Source organism: Phodopus roborovskii, unplaced genomic scaffold (assembly GCF_943737965.1).
Source record: "Phodopus roborovskii unplaced genomic scaffold, PHOROB, whole genome shotgun sequence".
Taxonomy (NCBI): Eukaryota; Metazoa; Chordata; class Mammalia; order Rodentia; family Cricetidae; genus Phodopus; species Phodopus roborovskii.
This window is the reverse complement of record NW_026126516.1, coordinates 1,333,261-1,354,429: the sequence shown is the minus strand read 5'-3', so window position 1 is coordinate 1,354,429 and position 21,169 is coordinate 1,333,261. Positions and strand designations below refer to the sequence as shown.

Below are 21,169 nucleotides of genomic sequence, written 5' to 3'. Positions count from 1 at the left end.
GTGCTGGGCCTGGCACACAGGGATTCTCTGTGTGCTGGCTGTGCTTGCAGATGCTTCTGTTCACTGCTATTTCCAGCCTGGTCAGAATTACCGCAGACCTATCTACCCAACGTAGATATTCCTGGACCACGGACGCTCCCTGACAAAGAGTTGGCTTTTCTGTGTGAGAACAAGCATCCTCACTGGCATTGGTAGTTTAAGACAATGTTTCAGAGAGAGAAAGAGGAAGAGAGAGACACAGAGGGAGAGGGGGAGGGGGAGGGAGAGAGAGGCAGAGGGAGAGGGGGAGGGGGAGGGAGAGAGAGGGGGAGGGGGAGGGAGAGAGAGGCAGACGGAGAGAGGGAGGGGAAGGGGAAGGAAAGGGGGAGGGAAAGGGGGAGGGGGAGGGAGAGCTAAAAAGATCGTCATGACAGAGCTGACAAAATCACTCTTTTCCTTTGTGTAAGCCACTGTTCTGCATTCTGAGGCCACCTGTCCAATAAATATTCCCAGGGCTGAATAGGTCTTCAAGGGTCTATTTGTTTGGATAGGCAAATCCTCTTCCCAACAGAAAGGCCAACACTCCACTCAGAAAATGGCTTGTTCAAAGGAAAACTTCATGTTGCATAGTCAACTTCCAATTTAGGTTTCCATCAGGGCCGATTCTGATGTGATGAGATAATTGGCCAAAGGGAAGGGGAGGTTGGAATAGAAATTTCTGGCATGAACTATGGAGTTTCTCGGGTGGGAAAGGCTTTGGACCAGGCTTCCTAGGGGCAGGGTCATTCATTCTTTCTGAATGGATCCAGTCCCTGGTTCTCCATGTAGATTACCTATGCTCTGAGCTCCAGAGTAGGGCTAACTCCAAAGATAAGTGTTTTCCCTGACCCTTAGGTACTTCTTACCACACACAATGCAAGGTGACTTTAATACTGGGCTAGGGAGGGAAGAGAAATTGGAACCTTAGTTTTTAATGGAACTGCAGCTGGAGAAGAATCCATGGCATGGTTAGCCAGGTGTTCATCCTATGAGGGATGGCAATCTTACCACGTATTTATGTCAGAAACAACACTTGGTTTGGTCACTGTTGAGACCATTAGCCTCCCCAAGAGGGGAAAACTATACCTGTTTGCTAAGAGACAATGTTTAGTTCTGTGACTCTCCTTCAGGCAGATGTCCAGAGCCATTCTGAATAAGTATGTAATGAGTATGAATAAGTAGGTTGTGCACCTCTAGTCTACCTAAGCCCTGCATGGTGAGGTTTTCATCCTGTGAGCATCCTGCTTCCACACACAGGGTTCACTTTGCTCTGTGTTAGCCCTGGTCTCATCTAGAGCCAACATCACAGTTGCCCTGCAACAGGGAACCTGATACACCCGAAGCTGACCACTGAACCCAAAGCTTCTAATAACTTATTGTGTAGATATATCCGCCTTCAGTTTCTTGAAACTCAACTAATATTCTTATTGAAATTTTTATACTCATTCTTTTATGGAAAGGAGACCATTAACAAGAATCTGGTTGTCCCAGAGATTTATTTAGGGCATTAACAAAGCCACTTGGGAGGGGTGACTTGATCAGGGGTGGGGACTGGTCCATATCTGACTACCTCTACACTGGCTATTGTCCACAGTAATGTCAGAGGCGATGCAGCACTGAGGACATCCCTCACATACGAGGTCAACTGCAGTGGGAAACTCTGCTTGCTGAGGAAGAACACGAGGAAGCATTGCTAACAGGGCTTAGAGACATCTCTGCAATATGCTAGAACCCTGCACACGGTGAGACATCTCTGCAGTATGCTAGAGCCCTGCACATGGTGAGACATCTCACTGCAGTATGCTAGAACCCTGCACACGGTGAGACATCTCTGCAGTATGCTAGAGCCCTGCACACGGTGAGACATCTCTGCAGTATGCTAGAGCCCTGCACACGGTGAGACATCTCACTGCAGTATGCTAGAACCCTGCACACGGTGAGACATCTCATTGCAGTATGCTAGAGCCCTGCACATGGTGAGACATCTCTGCAGTATGCTAGAGCCCTGCACACGGTGAGACATCTCTGCAGTATGCTAGAGCCCTGCACACGGTGAGACATCTCTGCAGTATGCTAGAACCCTGCACACGGTGAGACATCTCTGCAGTATGCTAGAACCCTGCACACGGTGAGACATCTCTGCAGTATGCTAGAGCCCTGCACATGGTGAGACATCTCTGCAGTATGCTAGAGCCCTGCACACGGTGAGACATCTCTGCAGTATGCTAGAGCCCTGCACACGGTGAGACATCTCTGCAGTATGCTAGAGCCCTGCACACGGTGAGACATCTCTGCAGTATGCTAGAGCCCTGCACATGGTGAGACATCTCTGCAGTATGCTAGAGCCCTACACATGGTGCTTTGACAGAAATGGGTATGTAAGAAGTTGCTTAGGCATTTTATTTAAGGTCAAAGCTAAATACAAAATTTTCTAAAGATTTGGAGTGGATCCTTCAACTTATGAGAAACCCCAGAGAGGCTTTTGTGTCTTCCAGAGAGTCTCTGTGATGTGGCCATCTGGACCTTCAGCCTCAGCAGCAGCCACACCCTTAATGTGTTATGTAAATTGTAGCACTTTAAAATTCTCACTTAACTTCCTCTTGAGCAACGAGAGCCAATAAATCACAGAACATGGACTGGCCAGATGGCCCGGTGGGTAAAAATTCATTTAAGTACTTTCTCTAAAATGTGTATGATTTTCTAGACAAAACTGGGAGCCCCTCTCAAAATCCTTGACAATGCAGCATTTCATCCCCAGGTGCTGGATACATCCCATAGTGCCATGGCTCACACACAGTGTGGGGGGGTGGAGGTGCGTAAGTCCCATCAGTTGATCTGACGTGAGACATTGGTTAAGAAGCAGGAAAAAGAAGCAAGGCAGGCAAGCTGTACTCTCTACTCTCCTGTTCCCTCCTCTCCTGTTCCCTCTGCTTGATAAGACGTAGAATCAGCTGTGTTATTAAGAAAAGGGACCGCACACTTGCTTCACCTGTTGCAGTTCAGCTGAGAAACCGCTGTGATCCCACCCGTCACAGGGAGAGGTTCACTGGAGAAGTCATACTGTTGCTGGTGGTAGGGAGACGCAGTCCAGCTCTGCCAGTACCCTGAGGAGTCCCCACACATACCAACGGTGCCCGTTCCCTGCATTCCTCGATCTCCTGTGGAAGCATTCCACCCCACTAGGAACAGGACTTCTAAATGTCTACCACGTTCTGTGTTAGCACTCATCCAGAAAGATATTGATATTCACGGTCCAATCCCTGTGTGATGCTGGCTTCTCAGGGCATGCTACATTTCAGGCTAGAGTTCAGTCTTCGTCCCGTTTTCGAAAACCAACATGGACTCTGTCCAAGGAGTCCTCAGAGATGCTATTTTTCCCTTCCGCCACGATCTGTCATCTGCTCACTGTACAGGACTTGATACATTCTTAGTTACTGTGCTGCATTTCCTCGGAACTTGTCACTTCTTGCTATTTCCGGTCAGCAGACCTTAACTTCCCTATGGGGAAATCTTCAGCCTGCCACGGAGTTCACGATTTCCTAGTACGTGTGCCTACTGATTTGGATGATCAGAAGGAAACCAACCAGAATGGGACAAAATTTCCATGCATCTTATCAGGAGAAACCCGGCAGCCCAGTTATTAAACTGGAAGCAACTAGAAATACTATCATGTGGGAGGCTTACTGGGCAACCCTTCCTTGAGTTTTTGATCCAACGCCAGCAATGAGACTGCTTTTTTTTTTTTTTTAAATCTCAAACTTAGCCCTTAAATCAAGAGACAAGAAAGAAGCCAAACAGTGATGAACGGCAGGTGCCACCCAACCATGGAAGCAGCAAGCTGCTCAAAGGGAGCATTCACGGTCCCTCATGAACAGTTAAGTTGTGATTTCCCATTTTCCTGAGCGCAATTAGAAATCTGGCTTTTGATCTGGAATTGACTTTTTAGAAAGTTCAGCACGTAGCTGACTTTTCCCAAACCCTGAGGCTCCTGAGAGCTGATGCTCCTCGGTCCACTCTGGTCTAACTTCTGCCATCAGTGGCTTCACTCTTGGAATGTTTACACCATAAGAACAGGCAAGTGCTGGGACTCACTATTCCTTTGAGATAGTTGTTAAATATTTGCCATTTTTTAAATCATCAGTGAGCCAAACAATGCAAACAGACTTTGACCCATAGCCTATTGGTTATAATTACTATTTTAAATAAACAACAAGTAGTGTTAAATAACCACAGAGAAGAATTGTACATTCATTGGGATTTGCAACAAAGCGTACCTGTGGCCACAGGATAGATAGGTGGTGGTCGGAGAGACCCCATCACTCACTGGTGATGAAGGGCAAAGCTCCATGGTGTCTATTGGTCGCTGCAGTCATAGCACAGGGGGTGGCACCATTTCCCCACCTCTCTGAAGGCTGTGACCACTCACACCCTAAGGGTGACCTCAAGACTCTGCAAGACTCTGCAGGAAAGGAGGGTATGTTGACTCAGTTGGGAAACAGGCACATCCCAATGCCTTTCCAACTGTTACAAGGCCATAAACACCCTTCAGTGACCACACACAGCTACCACGGTAGCGGGGTAGCTTCCCTCTTCCTCTTCATACACAGTCTGACTTAGTCCAGGTTTCGATTCCTATTTCTATTACAAAGAGCCTCAGGCAACCAGGGCAGACCTATCTGTCAGAATGGCTTTTGTGTTTAAGCAAATAAGAGCCCAGGATGAACATCCAAAACTATGGGACAAATAGGTGACACATTATATGTGCCTCATTATTAAAACACAGAAAGAGAGGTCAAGTCTAATAACTTCCACGAGTTTGAAGTGGTGGTGAGCCCGAATGATGGAGTTCCCCACACAGCTGTAAAGTAAAGTAAGTGGAACAGATCTGTGATTTCCACAGGTGACAAATTACACAGGCTAGGAGCTGGGCAGAGGCTAGCAACCACAAAGTGGGGGATGGTATTCCCAGAGTAGTTAGTCAAGAGGAGCGATACACACAACAACAACAACAACAACAACAACAACAAAACCTCAGGAATTAACAAACATTGCTCACTAATAACTCTCAATACTAATGATCTCAATCCTCTAGTTTAAAGGCACAGACTTATAGATTGAATTCCAAAACAGGATCCATCTTTTTGCTTCATCAAAGGAACACACCTCACCAACAAGGATAGAAGCACCTTAGGGTTAAAGAATAGAAAAAGATATTCCAAGCAAATGGAAACAAGAAGCAAGCAGGAATAGATTCTCTAATGTCTAAAAAAAAAAAAAAAAAAAAAAAAAAAAAAGAAAGAAAGAAAAAGAAAAATAGACTTCAAATTACAACGAATCAGCAAATAGGGAAGGATTCTACATATTCACTAAAGGAGAAATTCGTCAAGAGGATATGACAATTCTAAACATCTATGTACCAAACACAAGGGGGACATACGTTCATAAAAATATCACTACTACTAAATTATATATTAACCTTAATACTGTGAGAGTGGTGCCTTTAATACTACATTCCTGCCAGTAGACAGGTCATCCAGACAGAAACAAGGCGGAGAAACGCTAGAGTTAAAGAATGACACAAATCAAATGGGCCTAATAGTCATCTACAGAACATTCCACCCCAACACTAAAGAGTATACTGTTTTTCTCAGCAGTCTATGGAATTTCCTCCCACACTGACCACACATTTATACACAAAGCATGTCTCAACAGATGGTCCTGTCTGACCATCATGAATTTTTAAAAAGCTGGACATCAACAACAATAGAAACAGCAAAAAAGCACACAAACTTATGGACACTGAACAGCTCAATACCGAATGAAAATTCAGACAGAAATCAAGAAGGAAATTTAAAAAGTTTTAGAATTGAATGAAAATGAAAACACAACATATCTAAACCCATTGGACACAGTGAAGGATGTGCTAAGAGGCAAGTTCATAGCACTAAGTACCCACATTAAAACCAAACCAAAATAAAATAAAACCCCCAAACCTGGGGAAGTTTCATACAATAACTTAGCAACACATTGGAGAGCTCTAGAAAAACAAGAAGAAATAACACCCCCCCCAAAAAAAAGTAGATGGGAAGAAATAAACTAAGAGCAGAAATCAATGAAAGAAAAAACAAAACACAATACAAAGAAATGATGAGATGAAGAGTTGGTTCTTTAAGAAAATCAACAAGATTGACAAATCTTTAGCCAAGTCAAGCAAGAGACATGGACAGAATATCCAAATTGACAAAATTAGAAATGAAAAGGGAGACATCACAACAGGAACTGAGGAATTTGAGATAGTCACAAGGCAATATTTTAAAAATCTGTAAGCCACCAAACTTGAAAAGCTAAGAGAAATGGATACATTTTTTGATATATACGATGCACCAAAGTTAAATAAAAATGAAATGAAAAATATAAGCAAACCCATAGCCTCTAGTAAAACAGAAGCAGTTATTAAAAGGAAAAAAAACTAAAATAAATAAATAAATAAATAAATAAATAAAAATAAATAAAAAATAAACTCCTCAGGGACAGATGGAATTTGTACAGAATTCTACCAGACTTTCAAACAAGAACTAATGCCAATACTTCTCAAATTACTCCAAAAAAAAAAAAAAATAGAAACTGAAGGAACATTTCATAATTTTTCATGTTAACTCTGTTATCCTGATAATAAAACCACACAAAGACCCAAGGGGGAGGGGAAGAAAGAAAACCACAAACCAATATCCCTTATGAACACAGATGCAAAAATTCACAATAAAATACTTGCAAACTGAAATCAAGAACACATACAAAAGAGCATGTACCACGGTCAAATTGGCTTTATCCCAGAGGTGTCAGGATGCTTTAACATATGTAAATCAATAAATGCAATCCATGACATAAGCAGACTGAAAGGCAAAAAAACAAAAAACAAACAAACAAACAAACAAAAACAACAACAAACCATATGACTACCTCATAGAATAGACCTTTGACATAATAAAGGCAACATACAGCAAGCCCACAGCCAACATCTTTCTAAATGCTGAGAAATTCAAATTCAAAGCATTTCTTCTAAAAACCAGAAACAAGACAAGGGTGACCATTCTCTCCATACTTATTTAATATAATGCTTGAAGTCTTAGCTAGAAAAATAAGACAATGGAGGAATATCAAGGAAATTCACAGGAAAGGAAGGAATTAAAGTATCCTTATTTATAGATGATATGATTTTATACATAAAAGTTCCCAAAGGCAAAACCAGGAAACTTCTACAGCTGATAAACACCTGTAGCCAAGTAGCAGAATTAACACACAAAACTAAAACACAAAAATTGATAGCCTTCCTTTATACAAACATCGTGATAAATAAGTCAAGGAAACAGCACTTCTCACAACAGCCTAAAAACAACAACTTGGGGAAACTCGGTGAAAGCCTAGTGAAGTGGAAAACTTGCATAGTAAACCAACCAAACAAAACCCAAAATAATAACAACAAAATAGAATATATAGGACTGGGAAAAAAAAACCCTGAACATCAAGAAAACAACCCAGTTAGAAATGAGATATAAAACTAAACAGAATATTCAAAAGGTGAAACGCAAGGCTAAGAAACACTGAAAAAAAAAAAATGTTCAGCTTGGCAGTGGTGGCGCTCGCCTTTAATCCCATCACTTGAGAAGCAGAGGCAGGTGGGTGGCTGTGAGTTCAAGGACAGCCTATTCTACAAAGTGAGTTCCAGGACAGGCTCCAAAGCTCCAAAGCTACATAGAGAAACCCTGTCTCAAAACAAAACAAAACAGTTCAATATCCTTAGTCATCAGGGAAATGCAAATTAAAACTACTTTGAGATTTCATCTTATCTCATCAGAATGGCCAAGATCAGTGTAACAAACACACGCTAGGAAGGATGAAGGGAACACATATTCGCCGCTGATGAGCATGCGAACTTGTACAACCACTATGGAAATCAGTGTGGTGCTTCCTCAAAAAGTTTAAACTAGATTTACCACAAGATCCTGCTTAAAACTCTCAGACATATACCCAAAGAATCTACATCTTACTACAGAGACGCTTGCTTGTTCGCATTCATTGCTGCTCTATCCATAATAACCGGAAATTGGAAACAACCTAGTTATCTACTAATGAATGAATAACAAAGATGTGGCACATTTACACAATGGAATATTGTTCAGCTATTAAGAAAAATGAAATTATAAAGTTTGCAGGTTGATGGGTGGAGCTAGAAACAATCCTGTTGTGTGAGGTAACCCAGATCCTAAAGACAAATACTGCATGTTTGCAGATTTTGGCATTTAAGCTTTACATATGTGTATTTCAACCAGAATTTAACAGCAGAGGTTAGGGAGCTTGTAAGGGACCAGGGAGGAGGAGGGGATCATCCGAGAGAGGGGACTTAAGAGTATAGTGTTAAGGAAGACTGAATGGGGAGGGAGATGGGAGAGTAGGGTAAAACAGGGAATATGGGGAGGGGCAACTAACACCAAAGGGCTTTTGAAAAGCCATATGGCGAGCTACAACTGCAGAAGCTTCCTAAAATATATACATATATAAAAGGAATTTAAATGGAGTGACCATATATTGAGGGAGACAATGCCCCACCTAGATGTCCTAAAACCTCCAGTGCCAGGAACAGGTTACATCTTGTTGAGCAGTGGCTAAAGGGGTCCCATACACCCTCCCAAACATCATAGGCTCTTGCCAAGGCTATGGATTACTCTCAGTCACCTGATGGTAAGACACTGTTGTTAAACATGCTACTTATTTAGGTCGTCAAGCAAGGGGAGACCTAGCTGGTGTCCAACTAGATGTTTCGTCCCTGTTGCCCAGCACTCACCATGCTAACAGAGGTACTTTTCACACTTCCTAAGGAGTAATCATCAACGTCACCCAGATATAAACTCTACGACCTACCACAGAGACCTGTCAGCAAGATATGTTAGTGCAATAATGGTGCAGATGTTGAGGGATTAACCAACCAGATGTTTTTGTTTTTAATCTAAGGCCCACTCCTTAAGGTGAAACCTATACACACCAAAGTAGCCGAGAACTTGAGACTAGATACGTTATTCTGCTAAAGGAACATAGCAGTAAAATAACTCCTAAAGAGACTGCTGTATCTATAGATCAATGCCTCGCTCATCCCTCGTCAGAGAGGCTTCTTGCAGAAGATGGGAACTAACACAGAGACACACAACTGGACAATGTTCAGAGACGGAGAGACTTGGGAGCACCCAGCCCTAAACGGAATGTCTTCATCAAAGCCTTCCCCTCCAGGCTCAGTGATCTATGCTGAGGAGAAGGTGGAAAATTCTAAGAACCAGAAGTGGTGGATGGCTAAGGAAATGCATCTTCCAGACACAACATGACTGATAACACGTATGAACTCACTGAGACTATGACAGCCCGTGTAAGACCTGCACAGGTTCAAACCAGACACCGGGGAGGGAAGTGGGCACGAAGTCCTGCCTCTAACTAAGAGTCTATCTGCGATTGATAGATCCTCCTGAGAAAGAGAAAGTCAGTTTTCTTTAATGGAATGTCTTCGAGTGTATCAACCACACTCTAGAGCAGGCCAACCACGCCCAGGAGTAATTTGTCAACATAAAATGGACTTCATGTTTTGCTTTGGGTTATTTTTGTGCTTGCGTGCATGTGTGCTCAGCGTGTGTGTGTGTGTGTGTGTGTGTGTGTGTGTGTGTGTGTGTACGCACTTTCTTTTCTTTTTGCTTTTTGTCTTTTTGATATAAAATATGCTGTGTTTGAATTTTTTACAGAAAGAAATTTAAAGTTACAAAAAGAACAGTCATGTCTAAACATAAAATGAGTAGTGCCTGCATATACATTTATAATCACAATTAAAATATGACTATTATAGTGGCAAGTAATTAGAAATGATTAGACATTCACACCATGGCTGTGGAACTCATGTGACCTCAGGAAGCCAGAACTATAGGAAAAACACTTCTCAACTCATTCTCTGGTATTATGCAGATACCAGGACAAGAAACATACATTACAAGAAAAGAATTGTGCGTCTCTTTGGCTAGGGATGCAAAAATCCCCTATAAAGCATTAGCAGACCAAAAGCCCATCACAGAACAAGGCTTATACGGCCTGAACAAGTGGTATTTATTGTGGGAACCCAAGGTTGCTAGGGTGGCTCAGACTTGTTACTGTGATACACTATATCCATCATTTAAAGGGTTGGATAACAAAGTTCTCTCAACAGAGGCACAAGACAATTCAACACTAACTCCTTTTAGGGTTTAAAGCAGAAAAAGAGTGAAAAGGAAGCTTGGGACCCCCTGGAAGGCTCTAGGTCATTGGTAAGAAACAGAGGCTTTCTTCCCAAGAGCAGGATGAGCTAAGGGGTCCATGCTTGCCATTTCTGCCCAGTGCTGTGCTCAAGACTCTAGTCAGGCATGAAATTAAAGATGTAAAATTTTCAGACTGGAAAGAGATAATTAAAACTGTATCTATCCAAAATTCTTCAAGCTCCACTATAGGAAACCACTAAGGTGTGACCAGAACAAATACACAAGTGCAGCAAGAACACGGGATTCAAGATCAAACTGATGCAAAGACCAATTCTGCTATACCTCTGCACTCAAGTAAGTCTAAGGAAGACCAAGAAAGGGATGTTATTAAGGATAAAACACTTGCAAAGGAACTAACCAAGAGAGCCTGACACACCCTAAAAACCACAAAACACTGTTAAGATCAAAATAAAGAGGGAGGCAGCTCACGGTCACAGACTGGGAACCTTCACATTGCTGAATGGGAGGTAATATTCCCAAGATAGCCCACAGATTTTTCTCCTCGGAAAGGACCACAGTGATGTCATAATTCTCATGGATGTTTAAGGAACCATGAAAAGCTAAGAATGGTCTTGAAAAAGAAGAACGATGTTGGAGGGTTCACCCTCCCTGACTTCATAATGTACGGCAAAGCCCCCATACCCACGGCACTGGCATAAAGACAGATCTACACGTTGACAGAATAGATAGTAATCAGCCCTCACATTGTGGTCAACTGATTTCCGACAGAGGTTCTAAAATAGTTCTGTTGGGGGTGTGTGTTGGGGGTGGGGGCAGTCTTTCCAATGAATGTTACTGAAATACCTGAACTTCCACTCGTGGATGAGTTAGACCATAACTCATCTCACGCCGTAAGCAAGTATTAACTCATAAGGGGCCAGCAACCTGAAGGCAGGAGCTAGAAGAAAACAGACTGAAGATTTCATAACCTGAATTGGACAATGGCTTCTGAACCCACACTAAAAGCATAATGCCACAAAAGGAAAAAAGTTAGGGCTTGCAAAGATGGCTCTGCCATTTAGAGTGCTGACTGCTCTTCCAGAGGACCCAGGTTCGATTCCCAGCACCCACTAATTACTGCAGTTTCAAGGGTATCCAGCTCCCCCTTCTGGACTCCACAGGCACTGCAACCAGGAGGTGCAATGCCATAAGAGCTGGCAAACAAAATGCTTATACACATATAATAAAAATAATAAAGAAGTGAAAAAATTAAAAGAAAAAGTAGATGAATTGGATTTTAGCGCAATTTAAAACTTCTGCGCTTCCAGGGACACTATGGGGTGAGAGAAAAGACAATCAGCCTACAGACCCTGTTTGACGAGGGCATTGCAGCAGGAGTGTGTGCGGCTCTTGTGTTTTTCTCTTGCTGTACTGGATGCGAAATGGGGTATTATTTCCAGACTGCACAGGAAGAGTTACTTTCATGAAGGCTTATTTTCTTGTCTCCACTTTCCATTTGAAAGCAGAAGCAAAGCTTGAGACAGACAGCCCCAGTGATGCTGAGTCAAAGACCAGCGAAGCCTCACAGGTATGGAGGCACAAGAAAGGAACTGGGGGTAAGATGGGGCTACGGACAGAGAGAAGGTTTGCTGGGCCTGGGGGTGCATGCCTGCAGCCCCAGCTCTTGAGAGACTGAGGCAGGGTAACTGCTGTGAGTTCGAGGCTAGCGTGGACTACATAGTAAGTCTCAAGAGTCTGGACTACAGAGTAAGATTCTGTCTCAAAAACTAAGAAAGGAAGGAGAGAAGGGGGAGAGGGAAGGAAGGAGGAAGAGAGAAATGAAGAAGGGTGGAAGGGAAGGACGAGAGGGAGGGGCGGGGGAGAGAGGGAAGTCCCGGATAGATCTGGTATAATCCCAGCTATCCAGGAGACTGAGGTAGGAAAACCTCAAGCTGAAGGCCAGTCTAGGCTAAAGAGTTAGTTCAAGTGCAGCCTGAGCAACTTAGCAAGGCTATGCCTCAAAATAAAGAGAAAAGAAAGGATTGGGACTACAGCTCAGTGAAGGGAAGGAGGAAGGAGGAGGTGGGGAGAAGGAAAGAAAGGGATGGTGCTGGGAAAGGTCGTCAAGAGCAGGATGGAGGGGAAGGTCACGAAAAGATGGATTCCTGGCTATTAGATATGAGGGTACCTGGAGGGCTGTGAATACTTTCTCTGAAGGGTATGAGACACAATGCGGGGGGGTTCTGCCTTGTCCAGAAAAGTCATGCCAGTTTTGTTTACAAACATGAAGAATGGTGATAGAGATGGCTTTTGGGCCCCAGGTAGTTGAGTTGTGTCTTGATCATGTTTAGAACAGCCAAAAGAAGTACATCATCAGCGTTGAGAAGCAGAGCAGGGATGGACAGAATGAAGGAGGACAATAGAGAGGAAAGCAGGTAGGAAACATGCCAAGTTTTCACACACATAGAGAAACATAGAGCTAGTTAGAGATAAGTACAAAAACAGGCTAGGAGGTCACTTAAAAACTACTGGTGTTTACAACTAGAGAAACGGTTTAAAAGTCAACAAACAGGCGCAGAACTTCAACCCCACATTCAGATGTTTAAAATGGCCATCGGCACATAAAGCATGAAGAGAGGAATGAAGTTAACTCTGTCGAAGATGAGCAAATGACGGAGTTACTGACCAAAAAAAAAAATCTGATGACTTTAGATGCCCCAAAACACAGTAAAATGTTGTCTTTGGTGTGGTTATGAGAAGGGGGGGGGGGTCAATGTTCCTTCCAGCTCCACAAATCTGTGACACAGTGGAAAACTGGCTCGAATACATACAGGCTCCAGGACACAAAGAAATGTTCAAAGAAGAAAACAGAGGATTGTACAACATGCACATTCTCGGATCATTATGTGATAATTTTAGCAATAAATCAAAGCATAATTATAGTGCCAACCTCACAGAACCTTTAAAAAGCAATGTTTCTGAATAACATTTGAAATGAGTTAAACAGCTACAGAGAGAATGGGCGAGAATATTTATCTTAGCCATGGAAAGGATGTGAGTTAGGAAAAATACCCTGTCAATCAAATAAGTATTTTTTTCCTACACACAAAAAATAAAACCCCCAAAAACAAGTCAGTAAGAAGGTAGCTGAATGGGATAAACGTTCATCAAATTAATTTACTCTCTCTCTTTCTCTCTCATATACACGTGTATGTGTGCATTCATGAGAAAGAGAGAGAGTACAGCTTCCTGACATCCCATCACAAAGGGAGCCCTTAGCCTTGAAGAATCACCTTAACACAGCATAGCGTACTCCATGAACTCCTCAGGACAGTTTGAAAACTACTTCAGTGGTCAGTAGGTTGGGTCAGTGCCACTGTGTTAGTCACCAGCTACTTGATCTGACGGAAAACCCAAGACACAGAAAAGCTGGGTACCAATGTTCTAAGAGCTAACCGGAAAGGTCAGGAAGTGACTTTGGGATCTGCTGGGGACAGTGGACAGACATTGTCAACCATCATGGTAATCGGGGAGATGTTTAGTTGGCGAGGACTGTGAAACACGATGCTGGGAGGTATCAGTCTTTGTCTACACGGCAGGTCTCACTCAGACCTTGCCTTGTACTAGCAGACACTGATGAATCTCAAAGCCAGACTGTCTCTATCTTATTTTAGGGCATCTAAAAACCATCACAACTGAGGAAAGGGGATGCAGTATCTAATGGGAGGTGGTCAGCTCTTTCTACAAAAAGGCCTCAAGGGAAAAGAGGCACAGGGGACAGTTCTAAGTGCTAGTTTGCCACCTCACCTCCAGATGAGCCACTTCCAACCCAGCGAAGAAGCTCTCTGAGCCTTGGGATACCTTGCTTTTCACAGGAGCCTGGAGTCAGCGTTACCGGGTCTCTGCTTAGCCCTCAGAGGACGGCTAAAGACTCCACATTCATGGAGACGCACGTAAGTCTCAAGGAGACCCATGGGGCACCACATTAAAGGAAAGAAGGAGCAGCATGGTGTGTGATGGTCAGAAGAGCTGACAGAACGCATCTCCCAGTCTCAGGAGGAAGTGTCCCCACAAACAGGAAATATGTCTCCCTCCAAAGTGACCACGAATACTGTGTGACTTGGACTAGAGTAACCTGTAACATCAAGAGGCTGCAGAAGTAGGAAAGGCCTCTCATTATCCTGTCCCAAGGGCAGGAAGCCCAGAACTCTCTCTTTCTCTCTCTCTCTCTCCCTCGTGACCCAAGTTCATCTGGGGACTGCAAACCCTTACAGCTGCCTGACCTACAGGGTGGCATCTGAAAGCTAGACTGGGAACGCCTTGTTGGGGCTCAGTTGCCCCCCAATGCCCTGCACCTCAAGTTATACTCATTTCCACTCATGGTCTGATTTCTGGTCACTGACTATGAGTGTCCTCATCCCCTCAAGGAGAAATGATCAATAAAACAGAAGCAGATGTGGCCAGACGTCAGGACCAAGAACCCCATGGGCTTAATTAGGCTTCCAAAGATGGCCTTCTGGAAGAGCAGGGGAAGGGTGCAATGGGGTTCTGAAGAAGCAGCATTGGAGAGATGCCTGGCAACTCAGAAGGAAACAGGGCTGGAGGGAGGGGTAGGAAGGGGGGGGACGGTGGTGGAGGGAGGGAAGGAGAGGGAGGACCAGAGTGTCGGGAAAGAGGAGCGTCCTGCCGGCAGGTGCTTCTCGTCTTTAGCTGGACTGGGTGCTTCCACATCGGAACCAAGCAGTGTCCTTCCCACAGGCTGAAGCCACATAGCCACCATCGTCTCCCTCATTTCCCTCTGGGCCGTGAAGGGGACAGGATTGATGCTGGTCACCTCATGGGACTGTCCTGTATTTTGGAGACTCCAGATCATTGGTTAAATGAGTAAGCTCAAAGAACCAGGAGAGGTCATGTCTACTTTGGTAACAGAGCAAAAAGAGACAGGAAGAGGGGGCCAGCAAGGACAGGGTGGCAGAAGGCTCGTGGTGTCTGGGAAAACCTGGGATGAGGAGCCCCAGTCACAAGGGAAGAGAGGGGCATTTCCTTGTGATATAATGGGCCAATTTTAAGTTCCCTTAAAGAGACAAGGGAACATTGAATTTAGATTTTCATTGCTTTGGCTATCAGACCAGTCCTCTTGAAAAGAGCTACTTTTACACAGGACTGCGAGAATTATTTGGGGTTACAGCCACATCAGACCCTCTTCTGTGCAGAGAGGGGCGTGGAAAGGAAGAGACAACAGGCTAGAATTTCTATTATTGTAAAGAAGGCAACTGGATGCAACAGGCTCAGGCGAACACTGGAAAGAAAGGACTGGAACAAGGGGTAGTAAGTGTGAGAACTGTGTCCTGGACAGGACTTGGATGCCACAACCCTGAAAATGCCCTGGTAGGAGACGAGTAGCTGCTGAGATCCAGGCTTCTCCTAGACCGGCCGAGCATCCCTGTGAAATCTTAGTCGGTGTGCCACAGAGGAGTGAGCCGCTTGCCCTCTCTTGAGTGGGCCCAGACTTTCACTGGCCGCTCCCAGCTCCTGCTCCCCACGCCCACGGGCTGTTCCTCATCTAGAACACTCTAAGGTGCACCTGCCATTGTTCCCACAGAAAGGCATCTTAAAGTGCAGCAGAAACTCCTGCTGTGCCTGGAAACGGAGAGCAGTTGATCTCGGGATCTGGGTGGGAAAAATGTTCTCGGCACAGGCACGAGGGGAAAACAGCACTTGAAAAGGCCCCAAATATGAAACTGCAGAGATGAAAATGGTTCCTCTTTCTAAATGACTGACAGTGGACCTCTGACGGGCAAAATGCCGAATGGCAAGGGCTTCTGAGCTGGATCGCCTAGCACAAAGCTCTCGAGTACAGCTGTTGTGTCCCTTGTCATACAAGTCCTTTCTGCCGTGCCATTTGCTGGCCAGCTGAACTCATGGTTCCTGGCTAACCTCGGAAGGTCTTTCCTGGCTCATTCCATCTATGGCTTGAGGCTCCTGCTAGAGGGTCCCTTCCCTCTGGCAGAATGTCTACATGACACTTCAAGGTGGTTCATCTGTCACCCGTGCCACTGGCAAGCCCTTCTAGAGGGTGCAGGGCCCCAGCACACACGCCATGCGCTCCTTCACTTCCTTTCCTCCTCCAGCCGCTCAGAGTCCTCCCCTCCCCCACAGGCCTCTTTCCCCAGGATCTCCACATCACACATTACATTCTCCAACCCATTCATTACTCAGCTAAAAGCGAACAGTCTTGGGAGTGTGCTACACAGATCCCCCATTTCCCCGCCTCGTTCTGCAGAGGAATAACGGAATCACTTGGTGTAGCATGCCACACCATTCTCAGAGTTCAGGGGCTCCGATGCCATCTGGGGAGTTCTAACTTCTTATCCCAGCTCCATCTCCTCAGTCAGCAGGCCTTCCTAGGAGTCCTTCCTTTAGCCCAAGCACAGCCAGCCAGAAACTTCTGGATGCAAGCCGCCTATGCTCCAGAATGCACTAGGTGTCCCTTTAGTCCCTAAACTCCAACCATAGGCAGAAACTGGCTAGATCCCAGGTCACATTCCTCCTGGTTCGTCCTTGTCCCCTGCTCCTTTGAGCTACATTTTACACTTCTGCCTCTTTCCACTTTGGAATTCCCAGAGTCTCCCTGTAAGTTTGAAATCGTGGACTTTTCCTATGGGCTGTGGCTTGTGCATAGCCAACACTCAGTGAAATGGTCCATGCTTTCTAGCTCTGTATAAGCCCCCCCCCCCCCACATAGAATTCACGAACTCAGCCCTGTCTCCTAAACCAGATGGGCTGTCTGTAGAAGCGCTTCCTCAATTTAAGCATTATTCAAATTCCCGGGGATTGGCTAAGAAACAGTGGCTAGTTCTGGTCTGGGCAGAGGTCTGGAGTCATGTTCTAAGTTCCCAGGTGTAGCTGGGATCCATTCACACCTGTTGATCAGCCCCAAAGGGCTCTTTTCATGCAAACACCGCGCGCCCAGGTGGAGAATCCCAAGGCGGAGATGCTCGGTCCTGTGAGGGCCCAGGAAGTAGAGTCATCGAGTGACCAGCCGGCTCACTTACCTATGGTGGACACCACGGTGCCCACGAAGTAGAAGGCACCGGTGAAGTCCCAGCGAGGGCGCACGCTGTCCATGCGGATGCCCGCCCTGGTGGCTTCCTCATAATGACGGAGGAAGCCTCGGAGCTCTTCGCGGCTCAGGTGGTGACTGCGGCTGAAGTTGGCCAGGCGCTCTTCCCAGCGCTGCTTGGTCTGTAGCTCGTGCGCCAGCTCCAGCGCTGAGAAGACAGCGGCGCCGCCCAGCAGGTAGAGCAAGATGAGCCCGGCGAGCAGCAGGAAGCGCGCGTTGTCCTCATTCAGGTGGCCCGGGCCACAGCTGCACACGCGGCCGGCCATGGCACTGGAAGACAATCCCGCAAGGGCCACCGCCTGCGGACTCGTGCCCACGCCCCGGGAGGATCCGGCTCTAGCGGCCCTTAGCCCGCTCCTGGCGCCGACTCTCCCATGCCTGCCGCGCGCTCCCCCAGGCGGCGTGGATCCCCAGGCTGCCGCCCTGGCTGTTCCTGCGGCGCCCGCTCCCCAGCCCGGACTCGTGGTTTCGAATCCGCTTTGTCCCCGCCGCCTCCCGGTCCGCCCTGGAGTTCTCCTTAAGGCTGAAGATCAGAGCATGGGGCGCAGTCGGTACGAGGGTGCGAGCGCCCCGGGATTCACCCGGCCTCCTGATCCAGCTCAGATTGGGGAGGGGGCGTGGCGCGCCTTCAAGGCAAACTCCAGAGAACTTGAATTCATCGTGAAGAAAAGGCCGTGGGTTCAGACAGAATCGGCGGGTAAGGTGAGCATCAAGGTCCGGGTTCCTCGGACCAATGCTTTCCAAGCTGTGTCCGCGGTCTTCCGCGCCTCTCCAGATCGATCTGCCGTGCGTATTAGGGTCCTGACAAGCCTCTATCCTCTTGAATCACCCAGGTTGAGGGGCTGGGACGGATTTGGGGCAGGCACGGACTCAGGGACAGTGCGGAGAGGCAGATCTGATCTGCTGCCGGCTCGGATGTCCGCCAGGCACACAGGCTCCCCGGCAGCACGAGGGCGGACCGCTGGGGAGGAGAACAGAGGGGGAGGTTGGAACAGTGAAGGAAGTTAGGAGCATCCTCCCAGGCAGCCTTCCTCGACTTCCCCCTAACCAGAGCACCCTCGGCCTTTAGGCCCTTCACAGGGCGTTCTCTGTCGCCACGTGCCAGCCCTGCCAGCCCATCCCTCGGAGATCCAGCCAAGGACAGCGGCCAGGAGAGTCCCATCTCTTCTACCCGGGCTTGATTGCCTCTGCTCCGTAGTTCTTGCGCAGCCGAGGGCTCGGCGCCGAGTGCTCCTAGCTCCAGTAAGCAAGCCAGCAGCAAGGCTCTCCAGGGAATCGCTGGGGAACCCACCCTAAGACCCCAACTTGCAACCCGCGCGCATGAGCCACCGCTGCGCTCTGGTCTTACCTTCCTCCCCCACAAACGCACCTTTTCTGTGGGATAGGTTCAGGATGGTCCCTGGCTCCCCTTCTCAAGCGGCCCTGCCCTGCCCAGTGGGGCTAGGAGCAGAGGTCGGTGCCCCATGCAGCCCTTTCTGCGGGGTGGCTCGAACGTTGCAACAGGTGGAGCCCTGATGTTGCCAATCGCGGTGACTCCACCCGGTGTCCGCCTCTCCAGCCCAGAGCCAGTCTCCTGCGCTGGTCTCTGCCGGCACTCGCCGGAAGCTCTGAAGGCCAACCTCGGAGCAGTGATGCTCCCACACAAGGGTGAGGATGCCTGGAGTGGTTGCTTAATGGCAAGGTCGAGAGCCTCGATGGACTGCATGGGTCTCTCTCGGGCCAGAAGAGGGCGCTGTGTGCCCTTTAGACACACCTGGTCCCCAGCTGGTTATCTATTAGCACACTGACTACCGCATCGGGAAGCGAATGTGTCTGCCTGGAGGAATGGATTCACAGCCACCCGCGATCTTAAATAGAATTTCTCCGCCTATGGAGAGAGTGGTCCCAGGAGACCCACCCACGATGCTCGCCAGAAACAGAACTAGAAAGGCTTGCAGTTCTGTGGAGTGGATGCAAATGAGTTTGATGAAAGTAACTCTGGCGATTCATCTTGCATTGTGTCTCCTGGAGAGGAGGAACTTTAGCAGGGGACTGTACACACCCAGGGTGAGTATCCCAATTACCTTTGCTAGTTTAAGAACCATTTCAAGAACATTAGAACTGAATGAATTTCACAGTGATACCACACATCGACAACCAGATTTACAAGTGACAGTTTACTAAACTTGATAATAAAAAATACCTATCTGTCCCTCTCTGTTTATCAACCCATTCGGTTAGGATGTGTTTTGAAAGAATGTAGACATTGCCACACTTCACCCCATCTCCACCCAGTGCTGGTCTTATTAAGCGTTCCATTTGCTTTTGTGGTAAAATTTGCACAAATGACATGTAAATGTACCATTAGATGGCTTCTGACAAATACATACATCTCTGGGGGCCAAACAATGGTCTACCTCCCCCATCATCTAAGTGCCATTAACTGATCAAAGCTGCTGCAAATATCTTTCCATAAAATCCTCACCCACATTACTGCAGAGGTAACCATGGGCCTGCCGGGTTTTTTTTTTTTTTTTTTTTTTTGTTTTGTTTTGTTTTGTTTGTTTGTTTTTCCTACCCTGGATTAATTCTCCTTTATAAAACCAGGTTTTGCCGATTTGAGTCTCCGGATTCACAAGAGACATAATCATGTATCTTGTGTGTTTATGAAGCAAATAATGTCACACGTCCTAGTCATCGTTTTGTTTTATTGGCTCTTCCTTGTTTGGCTATGCCATTTTTTCATTCATGCTTTGTGACAGAAACCAGGAATGTGAGAAAATACCATTATCGTAAATAAAACTGTTAGGAAACATGAATTCGATTAAAAAACTGTTATCAACATTCCTATCAATGGTTTGTGGATATGTTCTTACCTTTTGGGCAAACAACTATTGGTGAAGTGCTGAGTCATAGGTAAGGATGTATTTAGTGCCTGACCTCACAATGCAGTGTCCACATCCTTATAGAAACTTGGCAGTACCCGCCATTTTAGTTTGTTTTACGCCCATTGTATATCTGGCATATAAACTTATCTCATTGGGGTTTTGTGTTTTCTGGACACCTAGTATATTGGACATTTGTATCCCTTTGTAAATGGTTGGAGTAGTTTGCCCAATTAGAGAATCGGTCTTGGGGCTGGGAAGATGGGTCAGTAAAGTCTTCATCACACAGGAGTGATGACTAGAGTTCAGAGCTCCAACACACACGCACGCACGCATGCACGCACACACACACAGATGAGCATGGTGGCATATATTTGAAATCTCAGCACCCCTGGGCAGGTGGGGATAGGTGGAGCTAACTAGCCACTCAGTCTTCCCAGCCAAATCAGTGAGCTCCAGGTTGAGTGAGAGCTGTTGCCTCAAAAAATACGATAGAGCAACTCAGACACCCAATGTTGACCTCTGGATCCCACATGGAGGCATGTGCAAACACACACAACACACACAATGCACACACACACAAATTGACCCCTATTATTGAGGCGTAGTCCTTTCCTAGACACGTATTTTACATATCAGTTTTTCATCTCTGGCATACCCATTTGGTTTTGAAAATGTTTTCTGACTAATTTTTAGTTTTGGTAAATTCCATTTCTCCCGTTTGTAATGTTTGATTCCCTTTGTACATTAAGAAATTATTGATGCTTTCAAGGTTATGTGTTTTGTCTCTCCCCTAGTTTGCATAATTGGGTCTGTGTGGTGTAGATCTAGTTTATTTCTTTACAGTGCAAATCAGACTTCAGGTTCACTTTGTTCAAAAGGATATCCGCCTTTTTCTA

General features: G+C 46.1%; 1 protein-coding gene across 1 annotated transcript in view; it reads right to left on the bottom strand.

The window, feature by feature from the left end:
* The window catches only part of Kcnk13 (potassium two pore domain channel subfamily K member 13), an 83,056-nt gene extending 64,828 nt beyond the window's left edge, over positions 1-18,228 (bottom strand). The window contains exon 1 of the mRNA XM_051196454.1: positions 17,339-18,228. Coding sequence (XP_051052411.1) covers positions 17,339-17,672 — 334 coding nt within the window. The 5' untranslated portion in view covers positions 17,673-18,228. The remainder of the gene's footprint in view (positions 1-17,338) is intronic.
* Positions 18,229-21,169: the final 2,941 nt, after the last annotated feature.